The sequence below is a fragment of the Corvus cornix genome, chromosome 1A (assembly GCF_000738735.6).
Source record: "Corvus cornix cornix isolate S_Up_H32 chromosome 1A, ASM73873v5, whole genome shotgun sequence".
NCBI classification, from domain to species: domain Eukaryota; kingdom Metazoa; phylum Chordata; class Aves; order Passeriformes; family Corvidae; genus Corvus; species Corvus cornix.
In genome coordinates this window covers 19104086-19129676 of record NC_047057.1, presented here as the reverse complement: position 1 = coordinate 19129676, position 25591 = coordinate 19104086, and the positions used below count along the sequence as shown (strand labels likewise).

The window sequence follows — 25591 nt, the reverse complement described above, 5'->3', positions numbered from 1 at the left end:
TTATTGTTTCAAAAACCTTAAAACACTACTCAAGATAATTCTTAAATTTACCATGAAGAAAGTTCCTGCTGAAACATTACCAAAACCAAGTGCTTTGCTTTCTTCACAATAAAGGTGCACGCAATAAACGATTAAAACAGCCCAAGTTACAGTTCAGACAGTCTTTAAAAGCTCTGGGGTTTGTGTCATCCAGCCATTTCAGTGATATTCCTATCTATGGTACTGTACCGTGTATTTGTTTGATAAAACAATCCTGCACTGCTGCATGTTGTAACTACAATCCTGGACCACAACGCTTTCTGAATATCATCCCCATCTTTGCAGTAAGGTTTCACCATGTCATCAATTTGCTGCAAAACAAAAATGGTGTAACAAAATGCCAGCCTAAACCAGAATTTTAAAATTTGAATAGAAAAGCTCTCTGAAGACTATTTTAAAAGCTGAGCAAAACACATAGATTTAGACCCATTCATACACCAAAATGAATGAATGAATTAGCCTAAGCAAAGCAGTACATATGCAGGACATCTGTGCTTTATTATAAGGATCAATATGGAACACTGGGATACTTCATATACGTATCTATATATACATCCACACACACATATATATATATACACAAATATATCTCTATATATACACACACACCTATGTATAAATATATATACATATGTATAAATATATATGTATATATGTAATGAACCCACAATGTATGTGTCCTGCATAGAGATGATGGTTCTACTTGCTTACTTTCTGTCTAAGTAGTCTTAACTTGGACTGATAAAAAACCCAAAAACAACGAATCAAATAAAAAATCCCCAGAATGCCTATTTGCTGCTTGTAGAGTTAAGCACTACAAGAAAGAGGTGAAGATCTTATGCTCATACAGTCAAATTAAGGATTATGATCAACATTTTCCACTTTCTGGAAAAGCTGAAGCAATACTTTGGATCCTCAGCAAGCCTAAGCAGCCTAATAGCCACTGAGAGTTAAAATACTAAATCAGCATTTTAAGGTAAAAATATTAAAATGGAAATATTAAGTGGCAGGTATCTGTAATACTTACCTCTGCTGACCTGAAGGCAGCATTAACTCGGACCATAGTTCCTGGTTTTAAGAGATTGCTCTGATGCAGCCGCAAGCAGATCAGATCTGTTGCAGCATTTGATGGTGCACATACCAAAATCCGACTATCTGGGAGACTAAAATGTATCTATATTAAAGAATACAGATATTAAAAAAAAAAAAAAAAGGTTACTTAAGAAGCATCAATAGCACCAACATTCCCATTTTATTTCATTGAATATGGAACCCAGAAGAGTTTTGCACATGTGTGATATCCACTCATTCTTCTGCAGTTCAGTAACACTCCTGTCAATGGTCACGACTAAGTCCTCTCAAACTGAGTGTATCCACAACAGAATTAATTCATGGTTATCATATCAATGTATACCTGTGCTTCACGAATACATTATGGACTACTGGAATCACAAGGTAGACACTGTTCACTGAAGTTTTAAAGACAAAAAGACTTGAAAATAAGCCATTCAGAATTCTGTTACATCCATATGAAGATGGGATTTTCCTCCTTCATGGAACTATAGAAAATGATTTTAAAAAGAGTATTTTGAAAACTCCTTGGGAAAAATATATGATGGTACTTACAGAAATACTATAAATGTTCCAACATGGAAAAGACTAGAGATGACTGATTTGTCATTCACCACTACCTGTAAAATAGCTTCAATTACTGTTACTGTTTTTCCAGTTCCTGGTGGTCCAAAGAGAAGATAAGGTGTGGGGCGACATTCACCGCTCAGTATCCTTTTCACTGCCAGTTTCTGTTGCACATTCAGCACAGGATTGAAAAATCCACCATCTCTCTGTTTAAGTGCCACAGTTTCACCAACTATAATCAAGACAAGCATATCTCAGAACTTCACATATGCATTTTTAACATATGTAGATAAAAGCAATTCCAATTCACAATATGCTTCTGCAAATTTTTATTTTCCTTTTGTTGTAACAACTAATGAATTTCTCAAAAATCAGTTTTCATAGAATACCAAGTAGAAAATAAGCCATTAATATTTCCGAGGTGTACTGGCTTTTTATTGAAAGCCAGAAAAGGACCATGATTACATAACCCAACAATCCATAAAAGCTCTATTCAGTAATTTTAGAATCAAGCTCACTTTCTTGTCCTAGAATAGCAAAACTTGAGAAACTTCCAGTAACTGGCACTTCGGGGATGGTACCAGTACTACATGATCAGTCCTCTCTTACAACTGCTGGAATTTTTTTCTTAATCCTGTCTGAATTAGTCTAGCTTTAGCTTTCAACAGCAGAATCTTACTAACCCTTGGACAGAAGTGCATTCTAGGTAATTACTCAGTAATTCTTTAGCACCCTTTTGATAAAAAAATGACACAATTACCCTCTTAGGCATTTCAGTACAGTGATATTTAAAGTCACATTTTCCAAAAATAGCGTAAGAATAATCTGAGATACTTGAAAAAGTTTTAGCATCTTTAGTGAAGCTTTCCCAAAGATGAAAGACAGCATCCCAGTAACAAACTGAAAACCCTCAGTATGACCAAAAAGTTTTGAGTAAATGACTGGGATATGACAATTTATTCATTAAAAAAATATATAATCAGATGCTTGCGCCCCCTTCCCCGAAAGTGTTCAAGGCCAGCCTGGATGGGACTCTGAGCAACCTGGTCTAGTGGAAGGTGTTCCTGACTGTGGCAGAAGGGCTGGAACTAGGTGATCTTTAAGGTCCTTTCCAAACCAAACCATTCTAGGATTCTGTGAATTAGCGATGTTTAAGTAATGCACCAAAAGTCTCCACAGAAACCTCCTGTTAGTAGTTCTAGAATCTGTCTTTAAAAGACAGAGCACAAGGACATGTTAAAGGTATCTTACTCAGCCCTGATTTACTGATGTGATACTTATTATTCAAGCACAGAAAATACACCAAGTTGGCTTGTTTGTACAGTTACTTCCATCACGCCTGTTATGTCCACCTCCCTCGATGTCATACCTTTTGTCTGTTTGTTCTTTTTTTTGACCTGAAAACAGTAAGTGAAGACAAATGCATTTATAACCTTAAGAAGACAGGCAACTATCTTCCCTAATACTTTTGAAGTTGCTAAGCTTTAATTTTTTCCCATTAAATAGAGTATCTACTGTTAAGACAGAAAGGTAAGAGTAGTAGATGATGGTGCCAGGAATTGGCATTTTAAGTTTAAGATTTCTAATAGCTTGGCTCTGCTAACATTAAACATATATTCCACAAATATTTTGCAGGCTCAGATGAGGATTTTGAAGCCATGACTACACAACTTGTTTGCTTCCACAAAAGCAGCCACATTCCAGACCACTACACAAGATGCACAGATACATGCATCTTCCTTAGTGGACATGTCCTTTCAGACTGTAGCATGGGAGAAAACTGCTTGTAGGGAATGTGGTGTTGGCAAGGTTCTGGACATCATGCCTCAATCATCTTAATAATACTGATTTCAAACCAGATTGATTGATTACTCCTTGTTGCAAAAGACAAATTGCAGCTGAAATAATTAGGGAATTAGGAAAAAATCTTGAGCGTAAAGGTGGTGAAGCATAGGTTATGCAGACGCTGTGAAAACTCTAGACAAAAGTAAAGAAATGCTGCCCACATCTCCCAAGCTGACTGATTTACTGCTGGTGACAGTCCTGCTTCAAAAAGGAAAGAGAATTAGGCAGCCTCCTAAAGTCTGTTCTAAGAAGTATTTCTACATTTTATTAATAAAAGTGGCAGCTGAACCTGGGTAAATCTACTCAGAAGAGGATGATTACCTTCTATCACAGTATTATTTCCTGCTACAGTGACTGGACTTAAGTATCTACTCAACAGTAGCTATGAAAACTAGTCTAAGGCAAATCTGATAATTCCCATCACAATCACACATTTTTTTAATACGCACTTTCCATTTTGTTAGCTTTATAGTATCAGTTATCATAAAATCCCCCATCTCCAGGCAGCAAACAAAAACTTCTGTCATCAGAATACAGCTTTGATTCTTTGATACTCCATTATGCAATTCCTTCCTGCCAATAGCTGTACAGTTAGTATCTGTAACCAATCTGAATGGAGGTTAACATTTTAAGGAACATTTACAGAATAGATACCTTACTTTCCTGCTGTGAAGGCTGTTTAAGGCCATCATCAACAGCACAATACTCTGCAGTGTTCTGGGTCTTGACAGCTTGTGGTGATTGTAACACAAGCCTTTCCGGAAATAACACTTCACATTTAGCAGAGAAAAAGAAAGTAGAGAAATTTCAAAGTCACACAAACACTTTATGTTTCACTGATTAATGTTACTGTGATACATCAGCTTAGTCTGAGCTGCCAAAATTGATTTATCAGAACTAATGTGGTAAAGACCTGCATGAAGGTCATATGCATCATTCAACTCAACCACAGAACAAAAAAATCAGTGTTTTTTAACAAATTTTGAGATAACACAAAACATGGCCATTTCACTGGCTATTATTATAGCAGTATGTACGAGTCCTACATTTCTTGTTGGCTCTAACAGTTCACAAAGTTTGCTTCCACCCACCCTGCCTGTGATGGCCAACAGATGAAATAATTTGGACAAAACCTTCACTACATTCAGCATTTTTTTTTCTTAAAAACCAAACCAAAAAGCCCCCAACAACACATGGAAAACTCCTGTAAGAACAAATTACAATGCATTCTTCTCAGTATGCCCTGATGTGAAAGCAATAAAACCCACAAGACTCCGCACACAGAAACTCCTCTAGACAACTTAATAGTCAAATGAAGTGTACCTTTTTCACCCAGGTAGAGAGCTTGCTGAATGGCCAACTGGCATCGCCTGCTAGGAATCCTGTAACCACAACACAGATTTGTAGATTAAAGTAAAAGCTTACATTTTCATATACTATGACAGCACACACCTATGAGGTATCTGGTACTTTTTACTATGCATAAAAAAAAAAGTTTTATATAAAATGCGTATTTTAAAAAAAAACCACCTATTGAGAAATATGCTGCAGAAGTATAAACATCTTTGCTATGGATAATATTGATACACATATTCTCTAGCTTTTCAGTGATACAAGGATGGCCTGGTGTTCAACACTTTCAATGAACTTCTTTACAAGGCTGAATTTACAGAGAAGATTATGTAACTTCAAACAGATAACAACATCCCATGAATAAAACAAAAGCATAAAAGAATGGGTGATTATCACCAGCTATTTTTTTGTCCTGCATAGTCTTGCAACCATATTGTCACATTTTTTAAAAAAGAAAAACTAAGAAAAATACCTACGAACACCTCACCTCATTCCCCCTCATTTCACTGTCTGACATCAGTGTGACTATCTAGAAATGATTAAGATAATAGCTCTTTGTACACTTGTACAGTTACAGAGAAGGACATACTTAAAATCTTGCCAATTTTTTTACTTATTTTCCTCAACACAATTTTGCCATCATATTCACTGTTAAAAGATTGTAACTACCAAAATAAATGATCATATTTTAAAAGTCACTTTACTAGAGGAATCATTAAATGCAGCTTTGGAAGCTTATAAAAACACCTGCAATGAACAAATTCCACATCCATGGGTTCCAAGTTGTAAGTCTGTTCAAAGTCTGCATTAACCTTAAGTGTAACATCTTCCTCACATATCTGTTACAAAGATTAAAAAAAAAGTCAGGATAATCATGAAGATTTAGTACTTTAAACATAAAGAAGCACCTCTGAAAGCACTGAACCCCCATCAACACCAAAAAGTACATCTAGGTTTACCTACTGTCAACATATTACAAAACTAGATTATGTTAAAAGTGCTTTCAGAGCAGGCAAAGATTATAATCTCAAAAGAATAGGGAAGGCAGAGTCTTCAAAAATACAATAAAAATACAAAATCACCATTCAAAATATAGATAAATAAACCTAGCTTCTCTGAAGTCAGGTTAAACTAGTCTGTGACTCCATGAATTACAAGCTTCTCTTATAAAACCTGTGGACCACAGTATTTTCAAGAGGAGAGACACTTTGCTTACCTCAGAAACATAAGCGATGTACTCTATGATATGCTCCGAGTAGATCTGACTTTTCAGTATCACCTTATCACCTAATTGTAAAAAAAGTTAAAAGGCAAAATACTGTTACAAGGAATAGCAACATTTTTACTGCAGCATATAATTTCTTTTTCTCTTCTGCATGTTTAAATTAGGAATTTGAAGAGGCTAACTTCAGCAAAGTTGCTGTATCCATCAGTACTGTTCTGAAATGCCATATGTAGTTGTATATTACATTTTAAAAGACATCTAGTATTGATGCCATCAGACAACACCTCCTGAAAACGCTATCTTGTTTATTATATTACTTGAAATTCTGAATTTAATTTTAGCTGCTTTCACAGCTTTTTGCTTTTTAAGCTATTGCTACACTGCAGTTTATTGTTGCTGAAAACCCCACTGATTTACATTGTAAAAGAAAAATCCTATAGTGTTGAAACATTTGTAAGAACAGACACGTGCAACGCTGCTTCAGATAGCAGCACCTTTAAGACTGAGACACTGTGTTCCTGTGTCCCCAATCACCTAAATGAGTAACTTTGTGCTCAAATATGTGAAAGACTTCTTTAAACAAATGAATCAACAACAGAGTTTGCATTGGAGTGAAAATACAGATCAACATGCTATTTGATTTTATCTCATGTTCATTCCTACCTGGAACCAGGCGAGGTCTGCCCTCTTCTACTCCTGGCACTTCCAGCACTAATAAGTTCCCATTCCTTTTTAAAATAACCCCACTCATGTAGTAATCTTTTAAATCCATTTCTGCTTGGATCTCTTCAAGCCATAAAAGAGTAGAAAAGTTTGCTTTATAATTATCTAGGTTAAGACGCTGAAAAACAAAACAGTATACATTATTGTTGTACACTACGATATGGAACCCACTATTGCTAATGTTATACAAAACACCTCTTAAGATAGACTGCACAGCAACTGGGTTGCCAAATAAAATACCTAAGTACATGCATCCATACACTAGATAATATTTTAAACTCCCTTAATAGTCAAAGCAAAATTAGTACAGTCCTTGGAGCTCAAATACAATAGCCACTCAGCTAAAGAGTTAACCAAGTCTCTCCCTACTACAGTGGCAGTTTCAACATCTGAATTCAGGGGCACTCTACAAACTGAGTTCTATGCTCAGTTTATTCCCAGAAAGCGTAATCTAAATACATGGACAGAGACAGCTGAAAAGAGAGAGCTATGTCAGTCTTGGCCTTGGCTGATGATTATAAAATTTATGGCAAGCTGAAATAACCTGAATTTTCTCACTCAGAGCTTAATGAATCTCACTGCAGAGGTATTCTCCAACAGTACAACGTCCTATCTAAACAATGATAGCACAGAATGCTTTTTACTTGGTATCTTCTCATTCAAATACAAGGCCAATAAGCAGCACCTTCTGATGCAGACATTTAAGTCACCAGTACCAGCCAGAACTTAAGGTGTGGTTAAAAAGAAGTAGCCATTAATAGCAGGCCTTCAGTGTAAAATTATTTTAAACACTACAGATCTTCTTTCAGAGAGAGGATCACTAACCTATTAGCTTAATGCTGGGACCTCAGGTTTAATGTGAGCTGTTCAGTCAGCAGACAACACAGCCTCTTAAAAAAGTGTCAGCTCCAGTTTATAAGTACTTAAAAATTTACCATTAAAAAAAAAAAAAAAAAAAGTGAGTTGCAGCAATGTTCTACCAGAAATCAGGGCAAAGTTTTGGAAAAGGAATCATTGTAATATTCTTGTTAAGACTTTATAGCTTTTTTGGGGGTGTTTTGTACGTATTCTGAAACTGCTATACTTGTGGAGAATTTGAACATGCTGTAGTGAATTAAAGCTGAAGATGCTTAAGAAAACAACTTTGAACAACCAGAAAAGAATCCTCTGTTACTGCAGTAATTTAAGAAATTGTGCTTTCATTTTCTATGAAATAACTGTTCTGACACCTCAAAAAACCCTTTCCAGTGATGCCTAAGAAACGAGAATACAGAGAAATCTTTGTTCAGCTTCTCTGATGTCCCCCCCACATAAACAGAAGTTATACTTCTACTCTCTTTTCACATTTATGCTTTTGTGGTTTTGTAAGCTTGGATTCTGTAACATACTGAAAACCATGGAAGTTATGGGATCCAGATTGAAGTCTAAGTCTACCCAACAACAGAGTTATGTCATCTTCTCTTACACTAGGGACTACACATTTTTTTAAGTTAAGGAAGCTTAAAAAAAGCACCATGTAAGAAAATACTTTTTTTTATAAAAGCTACACTTACATACCTCTGCTAGGAGGGGCTGAAAGGTCAGTATGTCCAAGTGCTGTTCTACACATTTTCTTAACTCATCCGGTATGGTATAATGTGGGAGAAAGTTTGAACACCACCATCTCTTATTTCTAAAATGAAAATGTATGACATATCATTTAGCTTTCTCAAGTAATGTATGTGAAAAACAGCTAATTAGCATGCCACATCACCAAGATTATAAAGCCAAAACACACACACATAACAGACTAATGACTCCTTCAAAGGGACAACTGAGAAGTTTGTTACACTGGGAAAAAAGAGATCCTCTACAAAAATGCTACTCGACACTGCAGGGAAAAAATTCATGTGGCCAAAGCTCAATTGAAGGTGAAGCTGTCCAGCATTGAGGGAGACAATAAAAAGGTTTTAAAAATGTGCCAGGAGCCAAAAGCACCGCAGAAACAACATCAGCCCATTACAGGATGAGGATGGTCACCTCACACACAGGGACACAGACAAGGCACAGATGTTTAATGCTTTCTTTGCCTCCATCTTCAACAGCAATGAGGGACTAAGGGGGCGCCAGTTCCCTCACCTGGAGGGCCATGACTGTAAGAATGATGAACTCCAAGTTGAACCTGAACTTCTGCAGGATTTGCTGCTCCTGCTGGATCCCTATAAGTCTATGGGGCCTTATGGTGTTCATCGAAGTACTCAAAGAGCTGGCTGATGTCACAAGACAGTAAAGCTTTTCATACTGTCTCTCAGAGCACCCTTCAGGACAAAATATCTAGCCCACAGCTGGATAAATACATCATGTGATGAGTGGGCAACGGCTCATAGGTTGGGCACAAAGGGTTACAGTGAAGGGGGTAACATCTGACTGGTGACCTGTCACTAGTGGGGTTATGCAGGGCTCCATCTCAGGGCCAGTTTTCTTCAACATCTCGTCAAATGATTTGGATGCAGGATTTGAAGGTATACGGAGTAAGTTTGCCAATGATACTAAATTGGGAGGACCTGCTGACTCCTTCAAATGCAGAGAGGTGCTGAAGAGAGACCTACACAAATTAGAAAGATGGACAACCACCAACTGTATGTATGACACTGAACAAAGACAAGTGCCAGATTCTGCACCTGGTCCACCTGGATGTATGGAGAGACTGGGGGACAAGACACTGAAAAGCAGCACTGCGGAAAGGGACCTGGGGGTCCTGGTGGATGGCAAGTTGAACATGAGTCAGCAGTGCCCTGGCAGCCAGGAGGGCCAAGTGTGTCCCGGCGTGCATCAGGCACAGCATTGCCAGCTGGGCAAGGGAAGGGACTGTCCCACCACGAGGATGGTGAATGGCATAGAGGAGATGCCTTATGAGGAACTGCTGACTCACTTGCTCTTTTCAGCCTGGAGGAGACTGAGGGGAGACCTCACTGCAGTTGCAACTTCCTTGTGACGGGAAGAGGAGGGACAGGCACCGATCCAGTGACCAGCGCACAGGACCTCAGGAAATGGCATGAAGCTGTGTCAGGAGAGGTCGAAGTTGGATATTAGGAACATATTCTTCACCCAGAGTGTGGCTAAGCACTGGAACAGGGAAGTGGTCACAGCCCCAAACCTGAGAGAATTCAAGAAGTGTTTGGACAAAGCTCTCAAGCACATGGTGTGACTCTTGGGGTGGTTCTGTGCAGGGCCAGGAGCTGGACTTGATGATCCCTATGGGTCCCTTTCAGCTCAGGCTATTGTATAATAAGCGTTATTCATACAGATCATTTGAAAACACTGTTTCTACTTTTTCAGATTAGGTATATTTTTATAACTAAGCAAATACTGTAATTAAAATGGAAGCTTATTTGCAAAACTAAAGTTTTGAATGAAAGATAGGAGACATTAGCCAGATGTAGACATTAAAGTTGTGTAAACAATTAAGAAGCTTATTTCAGAAATCTATTTTCAGTTTCCTGTCTTTTTTCTTAATAACACAGTTGTTACTAAGTAGATAACTAAGCAACAGTGTTTTATCTTGTTTATCACCACATTACATATTAGAGATCCTGTTCGAAAAATCTACAAAGAAATCACAGTTAATTACTTAAACAACCTCTTCTATCAGCAATGTTCACGACCATCTTGTTTACTGTACATATATATATATATATATATATATTTTAACATGTACAGATTCTCCCAGTTTCATATCTTCTTTCTCAGCATTACAGAACAGATATAGCAACACCAAACAGAACAGTGTTAGGTGTTATTTTTTTGCTCTAAGTGACAGTACCTTCTGTGTTTAGGGCCAGCCACTGTTGTCTTCCTTGGCTGACAATCTGGAGTAATTTTAGGCTTTCTTGGAGAAAAAGGTTGTACAGGTGCTATAAGTAATTCTTCTTGATTTGTTACAGTGGCTTCAATATAGCGGCCAACAGTAAAATCAGGAAAGCCAAGCAACAGAAGCTCTTTACTGTGTCCCTGAATCCTTCAAGTAAACAGAAGTTATCTTCTTAAAACCAACATGTTCACACTTCATTTTCCCTGGCCATGAGATAGATTCTCATTTCAGTTACATATGAGAATTGCTAACTTAGGGTAATCCCTCACACTTTACTCCCCACCTCAAGTTCAATCCAGGTATTATAAATAACTGAAAAACTCAACCAACCAATCAACCAAAAAGACCCAACCCAAAACCACAGCAAAAATGTCAACCCCACAATTTCATCAAAAAAAGAGCAGGATTCCTCCACTCAACATACTAGGGTACAGAATTAATACTTCTCTCACAAGGAACATCTTGGAATTACTGCTACTGAAAAAGATGAGCCAGACAGCTCCATCAGACGAACCTGATGCAAATCCTTTCACTGTCTGCAGCAACAGCTTTGCAGCACCTTGCAAAAGGCTACCCAGAAATGAATCCTAACTAAAAACACTTGGAGAAAGTAAGAAAAACCCTTTAATTCTGAAAAACTTACTTTATTTCTACAAGTGTTGCTTGGGGAGTGACAAACGGGAAGAAATCAGGAGGAAAAGGTTTCTTCAGAGTGTTTCTAAGAAACTTAAGCACAACTACAGTGCAATTCTCTAACTACATGGTCCAACACTGCTTCCATGCGTCTGAAACAAATGTATCCCAGAAGGACTCCAGCTTACCTTCTCTTTGGCAGGAGAGCCACTTCTTAACCTTTTGCCAACTAACACTACCTGCTCAGGTTAAAACTATAGCCTGGTTTTTCTCTGTTATAAAAACTCAAACCAGACACTGAAGTGTCCAAATTTATGGTCTAAGTTTGCAGCCTCTACGGTCTCTTAAGTGGACAGCAAACACTTGTTAAGTTCATGCTGTAGCCTTCCATGGAGTTTTGTGTGGATTACTCTCTATTATTAGAATATTCTAAGACTTTATACTTTATGGCTTTTACAGATTTACAGTGAAATATAAATTGTTCTTTCTTCATGTCTATCTCCATTAAGGCAAGCCAGGCCTGAGCTCTTCCAAACTAGAGCTAAATCATCCTCCTAAGAAATTTTCTACCCCTTGCCTCGCTATTTAAAATGATAAGAGAAGTAGTGTGAATACTATTGCAGCATTACTTTGATGAATGAAACCTGGTTTTCCTCTATCCAATTTTTTACTTTACCATCCTAGGAATCAATGGCAGTGGAACACAAAGTCTGCAGAGCTACAGCTGGAAATAAGTGAAAAGTACACAAACGTAAGCTTTGCTGCATAAGGTTCCTACCCCTACATGAATGAAAGCGCTCCCACAAAGGCACCTTCCATTCTTAACTAAATTAATAAAATATTTTGTACAGCAGAGTATTTTTTGTTTCTGAAGGGTTTTCTAAGACTTGCAAACTACTTCCTCTGTGAATTACATCTTCAGTGAAGAAAGCTTTTTCTTTGTTATTTCAGCATACATAACTTTAATCTCCTATCACAAAAAAGGAAAACTTGAAATCAGGGCATGTAGCAATACAAGATACTGAAGACTAGAAGAAACGTATCAGACGTAACACAGCAATTCCCAGGAAATCTGCATTAGCTCTAGTGCTCATGGAACAATGGATATCCTGCAAAGAATATATCCATCTGTAGGCATTATCTTCACCTCACCGTGTCATTTTAGAGATGTTACCTACTCCAACTAATATTGTTTCATTAACTACTACCATTTTCTTTCAATAAATATTCAGGATCAAGCACTAAAATGCTAACTACTTTCAAAGTCTAACATAGTTTTCCAGATAATCTGCTGATATGTATTGGCTTACTTTACACTACACCATGTACTGGTTTTGACTGGGGTAGAGTTATTTTCTGCATAGCTAGTAGCTATGAAGTATGTTAGTATGGGGTTCTGTTTTGGGTCTGTGCTGAAAAAAGTCTTGATAACACAGGGATGTTTTTATTGTGTTGAAAAGGGCTAACACAGAGTCAAGGCTTTTTCCCCTTCTTATATTGCCCCACCAGCGAGGAGGCTGAGGGTGCACATGGAGTTGGAAGGGGACACAGCTGGGACAGCTGACACCAACTGACCCAAGGGATATTCCACATCATAGGGCATCATGCTCAGTATATAAAGCTGGGGAAAGGAAGAAGGGAGGACATTCTGAGTGATGGCACTTTTCTTCTAAAGTCACCATCATGTGTGACAGAGCCCTGCTGTCCTGGGGATGGCCGAACACCTGCCTACCCATGGAAAGTGGTAAATAAATTCCTTGTTTTATTTTCCTTGTGTATGAGGCTTTTGCTTTACCTTTTAAACTTTATCTCAACCTATGAGTTTTCTCACTTTTACTCTTCCCATTGTCTCCACCGTTCTGCTGGAAGGAGTGAGCGAGCAGCTGAATGGGGATTAGTTGCCAGCTGGGGTTAAAGCACAACATGCCAAGAGAACTATGCCCAGAATGAGGGAACTATTAAGTCTATTTTCATTACTTGTTGCCATTGTGTTAGTTAGAAATAATGGACAGAAATACTTACACAGCTGTGCATATAATCACTACGAATATTTTTTCACCTGGCGGTATCACAATTTCTGCAGTAATATTGCTGTGCTTAATTGGTTGCTCCACATCATCTTTTTGCTCACTTTCTCCATTTTGTAGATTTTCATCTTTCACCCAGGAAATGTTTTCTTTTGTCCTTGATAAATTTGTATCTTGAAAATTAATTCCTTCTGTAGTAAACACATAACAATAAATTTTGTTATCACAATTTCTATTGCTAACATAGGCAAGTCTTCTCCAACAAACCTAATGGTCTTCTGAGGAGCTAACATTCAGCACTCAAATGTTATCATTTCACTGTACCTGGAATGACTGCACTCTTCATAATGGATGTATGGTTCAATGACTCGTATGTTGTTCCTCCACTGTTGTTAAATGAATTAATTTCAGCTTTTGAGAGGTTTTCTTGATTTTTTGGAACAGATAGCAGACATGGTTCTGGACTGTTTTCACCTTTTTGAGGAATCTCAACACTGAACTGCTTGTCTTTCACCCATCCAGCTAATCTGCAGCTGATTAAGGACTGTGGTACACTCCCTTTATTCCTAGAAGTAGTTACGTGATTAGTTGCATAATTAAGTTCATGGCAAATGTTCTTATTTGATTTCTACCTGAAGTCAAATAAAATTGTCTGTAGCACGTTAGCTCACCCTGATTTCATAACTGCTATCAGAAAGAAATCGCACTGCTGCTTCTAACTCATGAGGACAAGTACCTCTGCTTTATGTTAATATTCCTAGGTCACATCAACTACCATATAAAGCATATACAAATACTGTGTTTAATAAAAACCAATGGGAGCTTAAAATTCATCTTCAGGTAACTAACTCTAAGGAAAGAACACAGAAGAACAAATAATGGGTATTCACGTGTGTATTCATTTAAGCCTTTATACCCAGATGTAAAAAAGAAAGAACCAAAAAAAAAAAAGAAGAACAAAAAAAAAAAAAGAAAAACCCACCAAAACAAAAACCTCCCAAGGATACACCAACATAGTTCTTCAGCATCAAAGTTTACAAAAAAAAAACCCCAGGAAAAAAAAAATCTGGTCTGCTTTTAATACATGAATATGCACCAGTTCTCTTGTTCTAAGATTTTGAAGATGGCAGACTATCTGCAGTTTAAATTAAACACCCAAGTAATCTATTTTACTTCAATCCTTGTTCTAAGAAGGATTTTACTAGGATTGAAAAGAGATATAGGATTGGGGAGTCTCAAAGCACTATCTGCAGGATAAATGCTCAATATCAAAAAGGCTATCCTACAGACATTAAATTCAGCATGAAATTCTTTAATTCCATAATATCTGGAGGTTAACTGAAGATCACAAACCACAAGGCTCCAGTAGAAAAGGCTTCTGTATGTAAGACAGGCGAACAGACTGCGGAGTGATGGAAATAAAGAAATCTTCAAACAATCAGAAAGGCTTACTCTATCCAAACGATCATTTGTTTAGATTCCCCCTGCTTCAGAGTTCCAAAGTTAGTCATTCTTGATACTTTCAACTCTCCTTTGTCTCTCATTAAGTCTTCATAAGCTTCATCCATATTACCTCCATTAGAGTGAGACTGTCTGTAAAAATAATTTTAGGTAGCAAATTTTAAACACTAATAGAGACTCAGCAAGTATCTTTAATTTAGCACAGGTTTAAGAAACACTATACCAAGGCATAGTCACAATATTTAGAAAGAAGCAGGTGAGACAGTTCATTTTGTTCATTTATTAGATGACAATTAGATTAACTTTACTAATTTAAGCAGCAACAAGTCTTTTGTCAGTAGCACAATAAACCAGCATAAAACTTTGGATGCAAGACTAAAATGATTGAGAAGTTAACTAATCCCTGATGAAGAGCTGAATCAAATGGTGAGTGAAGTCATTATGGCTCTCTTTGGGGGCTGAACAAAGACACAACAAAGACCAGCTCCTTAGCAGGAGTCATGATTAGCACTGCAGCTAAGAGATAAAATGACTAGACTGGAAGTGTTTCAACCTATGCACTTGTGTCTTCTGCTTACTGTTCCAATCTGAAATCAGCAAGCTGAAGTCAAAATTAAAAAACAGCTGGAAACCCAAAAGTGCCCTTAAAAACTTTTATCACGTACAACTGATGAAAAATGCCTATGAAACCAGGCACATGCTCTTTCCTGTCAAAAACACTGAGCACAGGTCTAACATCTTGGTGTCTTCTACCTGTAGAAACAATTTTTTACATGGTTTCTATTCTGTAATTAAGAAACTATTCATTTAGATAAAGTGGCATGGAAATAAATTAGAAATATTTTAATAATATCACTAATATGTACACACCCTTAGTATTCCCAAGTTATCTGACATACTGAAGTAGAAAGTGAGCGCAGCTGCTTTTCATTAGCTACATCAATTCACTAGCCAAGCCCACTAGGTGTCTCCCACTGCAGCTTAAGCTGCAGTTTTCGATATGGTAGGATGTACACTCAACCTGAGAAATCAACCCGAAAGTCTACTTTTGTAATTTGGCTTTAGTAATAAATTTATGTATAAAATCCATCACTAAAAATAGGTGCAACTGAACAAAATATGCGAACAGTTTGTACTGTTTTGCAAAATGATGTATGCATTTCAAGTTCCATCTAGGTACAATTTATTGTATCTGTTATCTCTAGAGAAAACAGCTTATTCCATTCTTTATAGATCCTTTGAAGACTTACATACTGCCTTGGCTAAATTTCCTAGAGAACTCCCAAAGACTATGTTTAAAAAATATCAGAATGTCCTTTTGCTCTCCCCTTTGGACTTTCCAATTGATTGACAATTTATTTTTGGCCTGCAGAATTAGACTGTCTAATCCTGCCAAGACCTCAGCATGGAAAGTGATAGATTTTACAGGTAATAGATCTATTTATTTAGGTGATATTTGTGTGTTTCACAGGACAGACACTTAAACTCGCACGTCATATTCCAGATCTTTGCTGAGGTCTGACTAGTTGCCTATTTTACCTTTGTGTATTTGATTATTTCACTAAGTTTTGCTTCTTCTCCATACTGAACACCATCTACATTTTCCAACCTCTTCTGCAGTCTGTTCAGATCCTCCTCACACCACATATAACACCTAAAGTGCCTGCAGAACCTCTCAGTTCAGTACCTGCAAGCCCAATGAATCTCTATTATTTAGATTATGAAAACTTTCCTTTTAGGACAGATATCTGAACCATCACTGTAACTTAAGCAAAAATCAAATAAAGAAACATGAATTTTATATGAGTTTTGCTGAGAATTGTTTTCAAACAGTAAAGTCTCTTCTGAATTGTGCTCCTCTAGTAGGAACACATGCACTTGGCATTTTTCTAATATGCATGCCAAACTCCTTTCCTGCCTAGCAATATCCCTCATGCTCCTAGTAGCTCTGCTGCTACCAGTTTTGGTTCTCTAGTAAGCACTCACGTCCCCACCTACTGGAAGAAGGAAAAAAAAAACAACCAACAAAAAGAGCCAAATCATATCATGCTCTGGTTTTTCCAATGGTCTATTACGCCTTCTAGTCAACTAGGGAAATACTCACAGTATTCCTTGCTTAACAGATGCAATGAAATGTAAGCTGTATGTAAGCACTATGTCTCTAACAGTTATAAAGAGAACAAAACAATGTTACCCATCCTGGCTGACTGGCACCAAGCAGAGAGCTCTCCAAATGTAACAGGACTGACTGCTCTCCACCACAATCGTGTTCACTAGATCATGCTTATGAGGTGAGTAACCATCAGGAAGTCTCAGTGAATCCAAAGTGAAAAATATACTGTCATCTACTGTCCCAGTTCTTCCACAGATGCTGGAAATGCGAACCTGTAATAGTTTGTATTCACTGTTACTTGATAGTATCTTCTTAAGCTAACAGACGTACCAACATTGCCTATTTTTTTTTCCCCTGAAACAGCCCTTCTACCATTAATAAAAAGGCATTCTGAAATTACAGTTATTCACAGGAGGTAAACATAGAGTTCTAACCCAGAATCCCTGTGCTTGTCTTCAGATTTAGAAGTGTAAAGAAACACAAGTACTTCAGACAGGCATTAAGTTTCACTGAAGTGCATACTACAAAATGTGCACTTGACTTAATCATGACTCTTGTAACATATCAACTTATCTAATTTATACTTCCATACTAGCAGTAATGAGAAGAATTTTTTTCCTATGCTTGACATGCAAATATTCAATACATACAGTTAAGACAAAGACAATAAACCATAAACCTAGTATAGCCTATGCATTACTAGAGTGAACAAATACTTTCAATTAAAATAAAAAAAAGGCATAATATGGTGGTTTTTAAGCCAAAACACTTGAAAAAATGAAGCATAATAAATTCCCCAGTCATGACATCATTATAACCAACAGTAAGCATACAAATCAGCAATTCATAATAGGTAAGTTACTCTTCCTGTTCAACCCAAAATGTGTATACATTTTCAAAATGCCTTATTATTTTAGAAACATCCTCTAAATGGATGAATTGATACATTTTATCTTTTAATTAAAGATGTGTTATAGAAGATCTGCCAATATTTGTAAACTGAAACCAACTGGAAACCTCACTTCACCCAAGATTCCTCTTGCCAAAAACAATGTGCAGAACATTTACCTTGTTTACTTGTTTATACCTCAAAGGCCTTACAGCAACTGCTTCACTCTTCCATGTTTTAGAGTTAATATAATATTTTGCTTGCACCCAGTCACCCTCACAAGGTTTGAAATCTATACAAAACAGAGCATTTCTCAAGGTTAATTACTATTGATAACATATACAATACTCCCCTACAGAACTAGTGTAAGTTAAATATAAGCCAGAACAATGCTTTATTCAGGCCCACCGAGTCCAAAGTTCTTTTTGCAGACCTTCGCCTTGCTGGTTATGACAAACTACGTAGGAGATGCTAGTGGAAAAATACACTTGCTTACATGTAACTTATGCTTAAATGCAGGTCATGCTCAGTGAGAACCAACAGGCAGCTTTCCTCATCCATGTCTGCCTGTTTCACTGCATACTCCATCAGAACTTATTTGAGATGACAATGGCAACTTTATCAGAAGATATTTCTATTGTATACACACAAATATTAAGAAAGAGGAAACAAGAAGTCCCTACACACCTTCCCAGACGTCTTGCATTGCAAAGTAAGTATTCTGATTAATATAGCCACCATCCACAGAGAGAGAGGTAATACTGCCAATTAACGTTTTCTTATTTAGTTCAGAGGCGTCACAAGTAGGACTGAAATCTTCTTGTGTATTCCGGATGGTGTCTACCTATTAATATAATAAAAACCCCAACATTTAAACAGCTGATACTTAGAATGAAGCATATATTGCTACAATAAATATACAGAATTTCAACTGCTTATGGAGGCAAAGCTTCTTATTAGAGAATTACTTACTGTAGCTGTGACTTTGTACACAAAAACAACGAATAACAAACAGTTACTTCCCTTTTAAAGAGTGCTGACAACTCTACACGCTGCAGTGCTGACAACTACTATAATTACATGCTGATTTTTCAAATCTTTCTCACACACTCCTCTCTTTAGGTCTGCTTCAGAATTTTCTTCATATTAACAAGAGGACCATCCCCAGCAGTGTGACTACACACAGCTGGAACTAGAAAATGACTCTTTCAGAAAGCAAAAAACATGTTTTCAAGGTGGTATTTATAAACACTACATGTATTTCAAACTGACTCTCTGCCATTTTTTAATTATTTGATTAAGAAAAGCCCTAGAGCTACTTCTTACAGACTCTTCATATCACCACCTCACATGTAAGTTACTGAAGTCTGATCCAATCTGAAGTATACTATCATACTAATTCTTATATGATTTTGTTGAACATAACGCTTACCATTTACAATAGTAATAAATAGCCTGTGTCTACCGATACTTCAGAGTTTTGCAAACACTACAGTTCACGATATAAAGCTATTTATTTTTTAGTCCATACTGTTTTACTTCATTAAAAGAACTATTATTACATAATATTCCTTTTGATGACAAGAAAACTTACTGAAAAAAAAAAAATCTATGTTTTGTTCTAGTCATATCTTCACATTCACCGAGAAGATCTGAGAATATCAAACTTTCTCCTAAGTGATTTTTATGGCTTCATAGGGATAGAACATGAGTAAGCAAACTGTTCCTCAGAAGACTAGTAAATTTACATTTCATGTAAATTACACATGGAGTTATACTTGAAAGTAATTTGTAGACCTAATGAAATATTTTTAAGACATGAAAACACCTTAAAACTCCCAACATACATTTTCTTTTGATACTTGTCAATTTTTCCTTACCAATAAAACTGTAAAGTTCTTTCTCATACTTGATCAAAATGGCCTTCCTACTACCTCTGGCAGCAGCCTGGTTTTAAAGCTTGCTACAGAACCTATAATCATTTCATGCAAAGTTTAATTAGGACTTGACCTCAAATAAACTGAAATCCAGACTTTCGAGCCAGGATCTTTCCAAAACACATGGCCAGAACCTCCAAAGAGCAGCTGAAACAGTACATTGAGCAGAGAGCCATCCAAGGCTGACCACACTCTTTCTTAAAGCAAGTAACATAACCACACTGACAGCACCAAAGTTTAAACTGCACCTTCCAGATTCTCCCCCCAACTGCAGTGTCCAGGCTGCAGAGCTTGCACTCATCTCTGCAATTAGAGGAGTACCTTCTAGATCACTTAAAAAACAAAGTTAAGTGGTAGTATCTCAGTTATCTGGAAGGAGATAGTACTGGTATCCAAGCATCATTTTGTATAGTATTTAATAATTATGCTTGTCAGGAAGCTAAATTTTCTCCTCTAACTATGGGTTTAAAAGGGACTTAGTTCTCCACCATCCAAGACAACTATTATTCAAATACTGTTGTCTCTTCTTATCAAATGTTCAGAGTATCTCAAGTTTGTGCCTCTATATGGAAAGTAACACAATACATCACAAAGTACAGAACAGTTTAGGGGTTTTTGTTATGTTCTTAGAACAGACTTTGATGAAATGAGCTTTTTCTTCTTGCTTATTGTATTAAGACTGCCCTTGGACGTTGACTTTCTACAGAGTACAGTCAGCTCTTGACATAAACTTGTCTCTAAGCTTTTCACCCAGCCACCAACTTACACTGCCAACAGTCCAAGATGCCTGCAGGATTATGGCTCACGAACTGGAATAAGATAAATCATCACGCTTTTGAAAAAAAGTACTTTTGAAAATTGCCATTATCTAGAACATACAGCAAAACATGCCACAGCTGCTAAAATATTCTAGTTGCTTTGTAGATCCATATGCAGTTTCTCAGTTACCAGGTTTACATATTTTGGAGCAATGACAGTATTTCATCAGTATGGTGAAAGCTGTCAGTCAGAAGAAAAACAAGGAAGAAAAAGTAAGATTTAAACTACTCCATTTTCTGACTGTGAGTACTATTTTACCAAATAGCATTGCAATTGCTTGTTGGACAAACAATACTTAGTTTTTATGCAAGAAAGTAATTTAAATTTAAAAAGGAGAAACAGAAGCAAATAAGAAGAGCCATAAGGTTATCTTACAAGACACTAGGTTTTTGATAGCACTAGAGCTGGTAATACTTTAGAAACAAGTCTTCCCATTTACTTTCCTCCTACGTTTAATTTTGGATTGCAGAATAAAACTGTCTCCCCACTAAATCTTTCTTTGGTTTTATTTTATCAGTGAAACTACATTTGTGTTTCTCTTGTGAAAAACTCCCCTCAAAATTTGTGACAAGATATAATCAAGGTTGAAATAGGTTTGCAAATGAAATGTCAAGCAAGAAAGGTAGCAAAAGCTCCATTTTTATAGTTGTCTATAACATTAACTTGCCAATTTTTACAACAAGAAGTTTTGAAATGTCTGTTCTTATTCACAAGAACATAAATTACTTCAGTGCAAAAAGAGCAAACTTTGCACAAGATCAAACTGCTTTGATCTTCTTATCCATTCATATAACAGTAACATAAAATTGACTGTGAAACTTGGAAAACTTGTACAGATCTGGAGTAGCTATGACTAAAATTCTGATGCAACTATCTCAACTAATAGCTTCTTATTCACTACATCTACACGTGTATTCAGAGAATCAGTATTACACATAATTTGAAAGGAGATGGAATAAAACAACCCAGAAAATCCAGCTTATTCCCACTAGGTGAAGGGCTTGCGATTTCTCCTATTTTGTAGAATTTGTGAGGCTAAAACTATAGCAACTTCCAAAACAAAGCCTCCAGGTGCTTATGGAAAAAGTGAGAGTGCTATTTATCTTCACCTCTTACCCTGACAGCCTTCAGGCCACCTGATGTTATATCCTCTTCCACAGTGGCAATGACTTCTTGTCCAACAGCCAGCAGCATGTTTTTTGTAACATCCTTCGTGAAGACTATCATGTCATCTATCATCCCATAATCATGGCAAAGTCTTGTCACTACTCCTTGTATCCTTTTCAATTCCTTATCACCTGCATCAAAAGGAAAAGTGTTCACAAACTCAAATCACTTGTTTATAGAACTATGCAAAAAGTTATGAATGCTACTAAAAGGGACATCCATTCCATCAAAAAGCCAAATGGAAATAGCAACAGTTGCCAACTAATTATTTTCACAATTAAGACTTGAAGTCTTATTGCCATTTATGGTTTCAACCAATTAATAAAGCTAGTTAAATACAAACTACATTTTAAAACCAACATGCTCTAAGCTCCATTTAAAAAAAAAAAAAAAAAAAAATCACAGAATATGTCACACTGAAAGAGACCCATAAGGATCATGGAGTCCAACTCCCTGCTCCTCACAGGACTACCTAAAACTAAGCAATATGATTCAGTGCATCATCCAGACGCCCCTTGAACTCTGAGAGGCTTGGTGTCTTCCCTGGGAAGCCTGTTCCAGTGACTGACCACCCTCCCAATGGAGAACAGCCTTTTCCTACTGTACAGTTTGAATCTCCCCTGATGCAGCTTCCTTCCACTTCCTTGTGTCCTATCACTGGTCCTCAGGGAGAGATCAGCACCATCCCCCACACCCAAGGTGTTGACTGTGATGAGGTCACACCTCAGCCTTCTTTTCTCCAAGCTGAACAAGCCGAGTGACCTCAGCTGCTTCTCCTAAGTCACAGCCTCAAGACCTTTCACCATCTTGGTCGGCCTCTACTAGACCTACCATAATGGTTTGATGTAGCACACAGGACTTGAGGTGAGGCTGCCCCAGTGCAGAGCAGAGTGGGACAATCCCCTCCCTCACCCAGCCAACGATGCTGTGCCTGAGGACAGGACACAGTTGGCCGTCTTGGCTGCCAGGGCACTGCTGACTCATATTCAACTTGCCATTGACCCAAACTCTCTGATCTCATTCTACACAGGTGCTGTCCAGCCTCTGTACCCATCTTTTTTTTCCATTCAGGTTGAAAAGGATCTTTAAGATCAGGAAATCCAACTGTAAATCTAACATTAACAAGTCCACTACTAAACCTTGTCCCTAAGAGCAACATCTACACAGCTTTTCAAGTATCTTCAGGGATGTTGACTCAATCACTTCCCTGGGCAGCCTGTTCCAATGCTTAACAACCCTTTCCATGAAGAAATAGTTTCTAATATCCAGTATAAAACTCCCCTTGTGCAACTTGAGGCCATTTCCCCTCATCCTATCCCTTGTTTCTTGGGAGATGAGACTGACCCCCACCTCACTACAACCTCCTTTCAGGCAGTTGTGGAGAGCAGTAAGGCCTCCCCTGAGCCTCTTTTTCTTCACACTGAACAACCCCCAGCTCTCTCAGTCACTCCTCAGCAGGTGCTCCAGACCTTTCACCAGCTTTGTTGCCCTTCTTCGGACACTTTGATGCTCCAGCATCTCAATGTCTTTCTTGTAGTGAGGGGACCAGAATTCAACACAGGATTTGACGTGCAGCCTCCTCAGTGCTGCATACAGGAGGACAATCACTGCCCTGGTCCTGCTGGCCACACTATTTCTGATCCAGACCAGGATGCCATTGGCCTCCTTGGGCCACCCGGGCACACGCTGACTCATATTCAGCCACTGTTGACCAGCATTCCAGGTCTTTTTCTGCTGGGCCTCTTTCCAGCCACTCTGCCCCAAGCCTTTAGCTCTGCATGGGGTTGTGACCCAAATACAGGACTCATCACGTGAACTTGTTGAACCTCATGCCCGTGGCCCATTGATCCAGCCTGTCCAGAGCCCTCTGCTGACCCTTCCTACCCTCAAACAGATCAACACTCCCACCCAACTTGGGATCATCTGCAAACTAACTGAGGGTGTCTTTGATCCCTTCATCCCTTCAGATCACTGGTAAAGATAATAGTCACAGCATTTTCCTCATCCACTAAGTGGGTCACCTCCTAGGAGGAGATGAGGTTGCTTGATGTGTTTCACAAATCCATGCTGGCTGAGCCTGTTCCCTTGGTGTTCTGCACATGCCACACAACATGATCTGCTCCACAGTCTTCCCCAGCACTGAGGTCAGGATGATAGGCCTATAGTTCCCAGACCATCCTTCCCACCTTTCATTTAGATGACTGTCACATTTGCCATCTTGCATATGGGGATCTCCTTGCTTAGCCAAGACTGCTGGTAAATGATGGGAAGTGGCTTGGTGACTTTCTCTGCCAGCTCCCTCAGTGCTCTGGGGTGGATCCTGTCCCATCCCATGGACTCATGCCTTTGGGCTACAGGTGCTTCATTCTGCTCCTCACCCCTATCTTCCAGCTCAGTAGGCTGGGTACCACTGGTATTGCTATTAAAGACTGAGGCAATAAGGGCATCAAGCACCTCAACATTTTCCTCATCCTTTATTACTGTGTTTCCCTCCAGACCCAAAATAGATGGGGGCTCTCTTTAGTCCTCCTTTTGTTGCTATTACATTTACAGAAACGTTTAGCTGGGCTTTGCCCCTTCTAATTTACTCCCTGCATAACCACATGACATCCTTGTAGTTATCCTGAGCTGCCTGTGCCTTCTTCCAAAAGTCAAACTCTCTTGTTCTTTTCCTGAGGTTCAGCCAAAGCCTTCTGTTCAGTCAGGCCAGGATTACTCCATTTCAGAATCTGACACTTGAATACAAATATATATATTAAAAAAAATTATTCAAATATGCTGAAAAATTTGAAATAAATAAATAAATACCTGCACACTAAATAGCTTCTCCCAAAAGCTGTGAGGCATCAACTATTTTTAAGATTTCCTACAGCAAAAGAAACTCGTCAGCACTGTTTGCATGGGGACTCCAACATAGTTAAGATTTCTATACTGAAAAAGCAGGAAAAGTAAACAAGCTATACAAATTAATTCTTCAGATTTGTTTAAATGATATTATAGTTAATATACTTCTGAACCTAGATGTAGCGATGTTTCTCTGTAAACCTAGAAGTTTTTAGTCTTTTGGATTATACGTACTATCTACTCATGTATCACACAGACAACTCAACTGCACTGCCCTGCAACTTCAGACTTAAACGTGGGCTGAAATATGCTAGTTTAGACTTCGAATATATTACTTGCTACACTTACAGTCAAGACAAAAAGTGTTTTTTTTTTCTTTCAAGCATTCATAAATATGAAAAGGCATTTCCTGCTACATTGAATAATGCTACTAGAAGCATTCTTAAATGTACATAATTTTGAAATATGAAAACTACACTATCATCTCCATTCTACAGCCCAAGTAAAACGAAAGTTTATTCATTAGGATACTAGCACAAGGGAAAACCCAAAGCTTCACCACAACACTGCTCCTACACCTCACTCCATACTCTCAGCAGCAAAAGTAACCTGTCCTACCCAGGAAACGGCAAAAAAGCACTTCGGGGAAAACTTCCACATGCTGTGTACTCAAAATGATGCCTTATAATCTCAATCTTCTCCTTACTTCTGAAAGGAGTGAGAAGGAGGTGTCTTAACAAACTGTGGGCCTGCTGTAGATAAAGCCAGATACTGAGAGATGAAAGAAGCAATGGGAGGAACCATAAATTCCACAGGAACTCCACTAATTGACACAGACTGTCACTCAAGACTTCGTTAAATCCCTCGATTCAGAGAAAAAGAACAGAGACACAAAAAAAAAAAGAAAAGAAGGGGGGGGTACACATTAGAAGAGGGTCTTTACTAGGCAATTCGGGAAGTCTGTGCCTCTCAAGTACCTCAGCCAATGGGGAAAGGGAGGGAAATGCGGCCGGGAAATTAGGATAAAA

At 37.9% G+C, this 25591-nt stretch overlaps 1 protein-coding gene across 5 annotated transcripts in view; it reads right to left on the bottom strand.

Moving 5' to 3' along the window:
• Nucleotides 1-25591, bottom strand: part of MOV10L1 (Mov10 like RISC complex RNA helicase 1) — a 35480-nt gene that overhangs the window by 9446 nt on the left and 443 nt on the right. For 2 of the 5 annotated variants that reach the window (XM_019283527.3, XM_020585233.2), the window contains exons 2-19: nucleotides 21669-21850; nucleotides 18484-18640; nucleotides 17976-18088; nucleotides 16989-17179; nucleotides 14786-14926; nucleotides 13658-13899; nucleotides 13329-13524; nucleotides 10626-10820; nucleotides 8381-8495; nucleotides 6764-6941; nucleotides 6092-6162; nucleotides 5623-5714; nucleotides 4846-4904; nucleotides 4177-4292; nucleotides 3047-3074; nucleotides 1731-1909; nucleotides 1067-1213; nucleotides 229-350 (exon numbers count right to left, since the gene is read on the bottom strand). In XM_019283527.3, the coding sequence (XP_019139072.3) occupies nucleotides 229-350; nucleotides 1067-1213; nucleotides 1731-1909; nucleotides 3047-3074; nucleotides 4177-4292; nucleotides 4846-4904; nucleotides 5623-5714; nucleotides 6092-6162; nucleotides 6764-6941; nucleotides 8381-8495; nucleotides 10626-10820; nucleotides 13329-13524; nucleotides 13658-13899; nucleotides 14786-14926; nucleotides 16989-17179; nucleotides 17976-18088; nucleotides 18484-18640; nucleotides 21669-21850 (2524 nt within the window). The remainder of the gene's footprint in view (nucleotides 1-228; nucleotides 351-1066; nucleotides 1214-1730; nucleotides 1910-3046; nucleotides 3075-4176; nucleotides 4293-4845; nucleotides 4905-5622; nucleotides 5715-6091; nucleotides 6163-6763; nucleotides 6942-8380; nucleotides 8496-10625; nucleotides 10821-13328; nucleotides 13525-13657; nucleotides 13900-14785; nucleotides 14927-16988; nucleotides 17180-17975; nucleotides 18089-18483; nucleotides 18641-21668; nucleotides 21851-25591) is intronic. The other 3 variants (XM_020585231.2, XM_020585230.2, XM_020585232.2) reach the window with 3 other exon arrangements.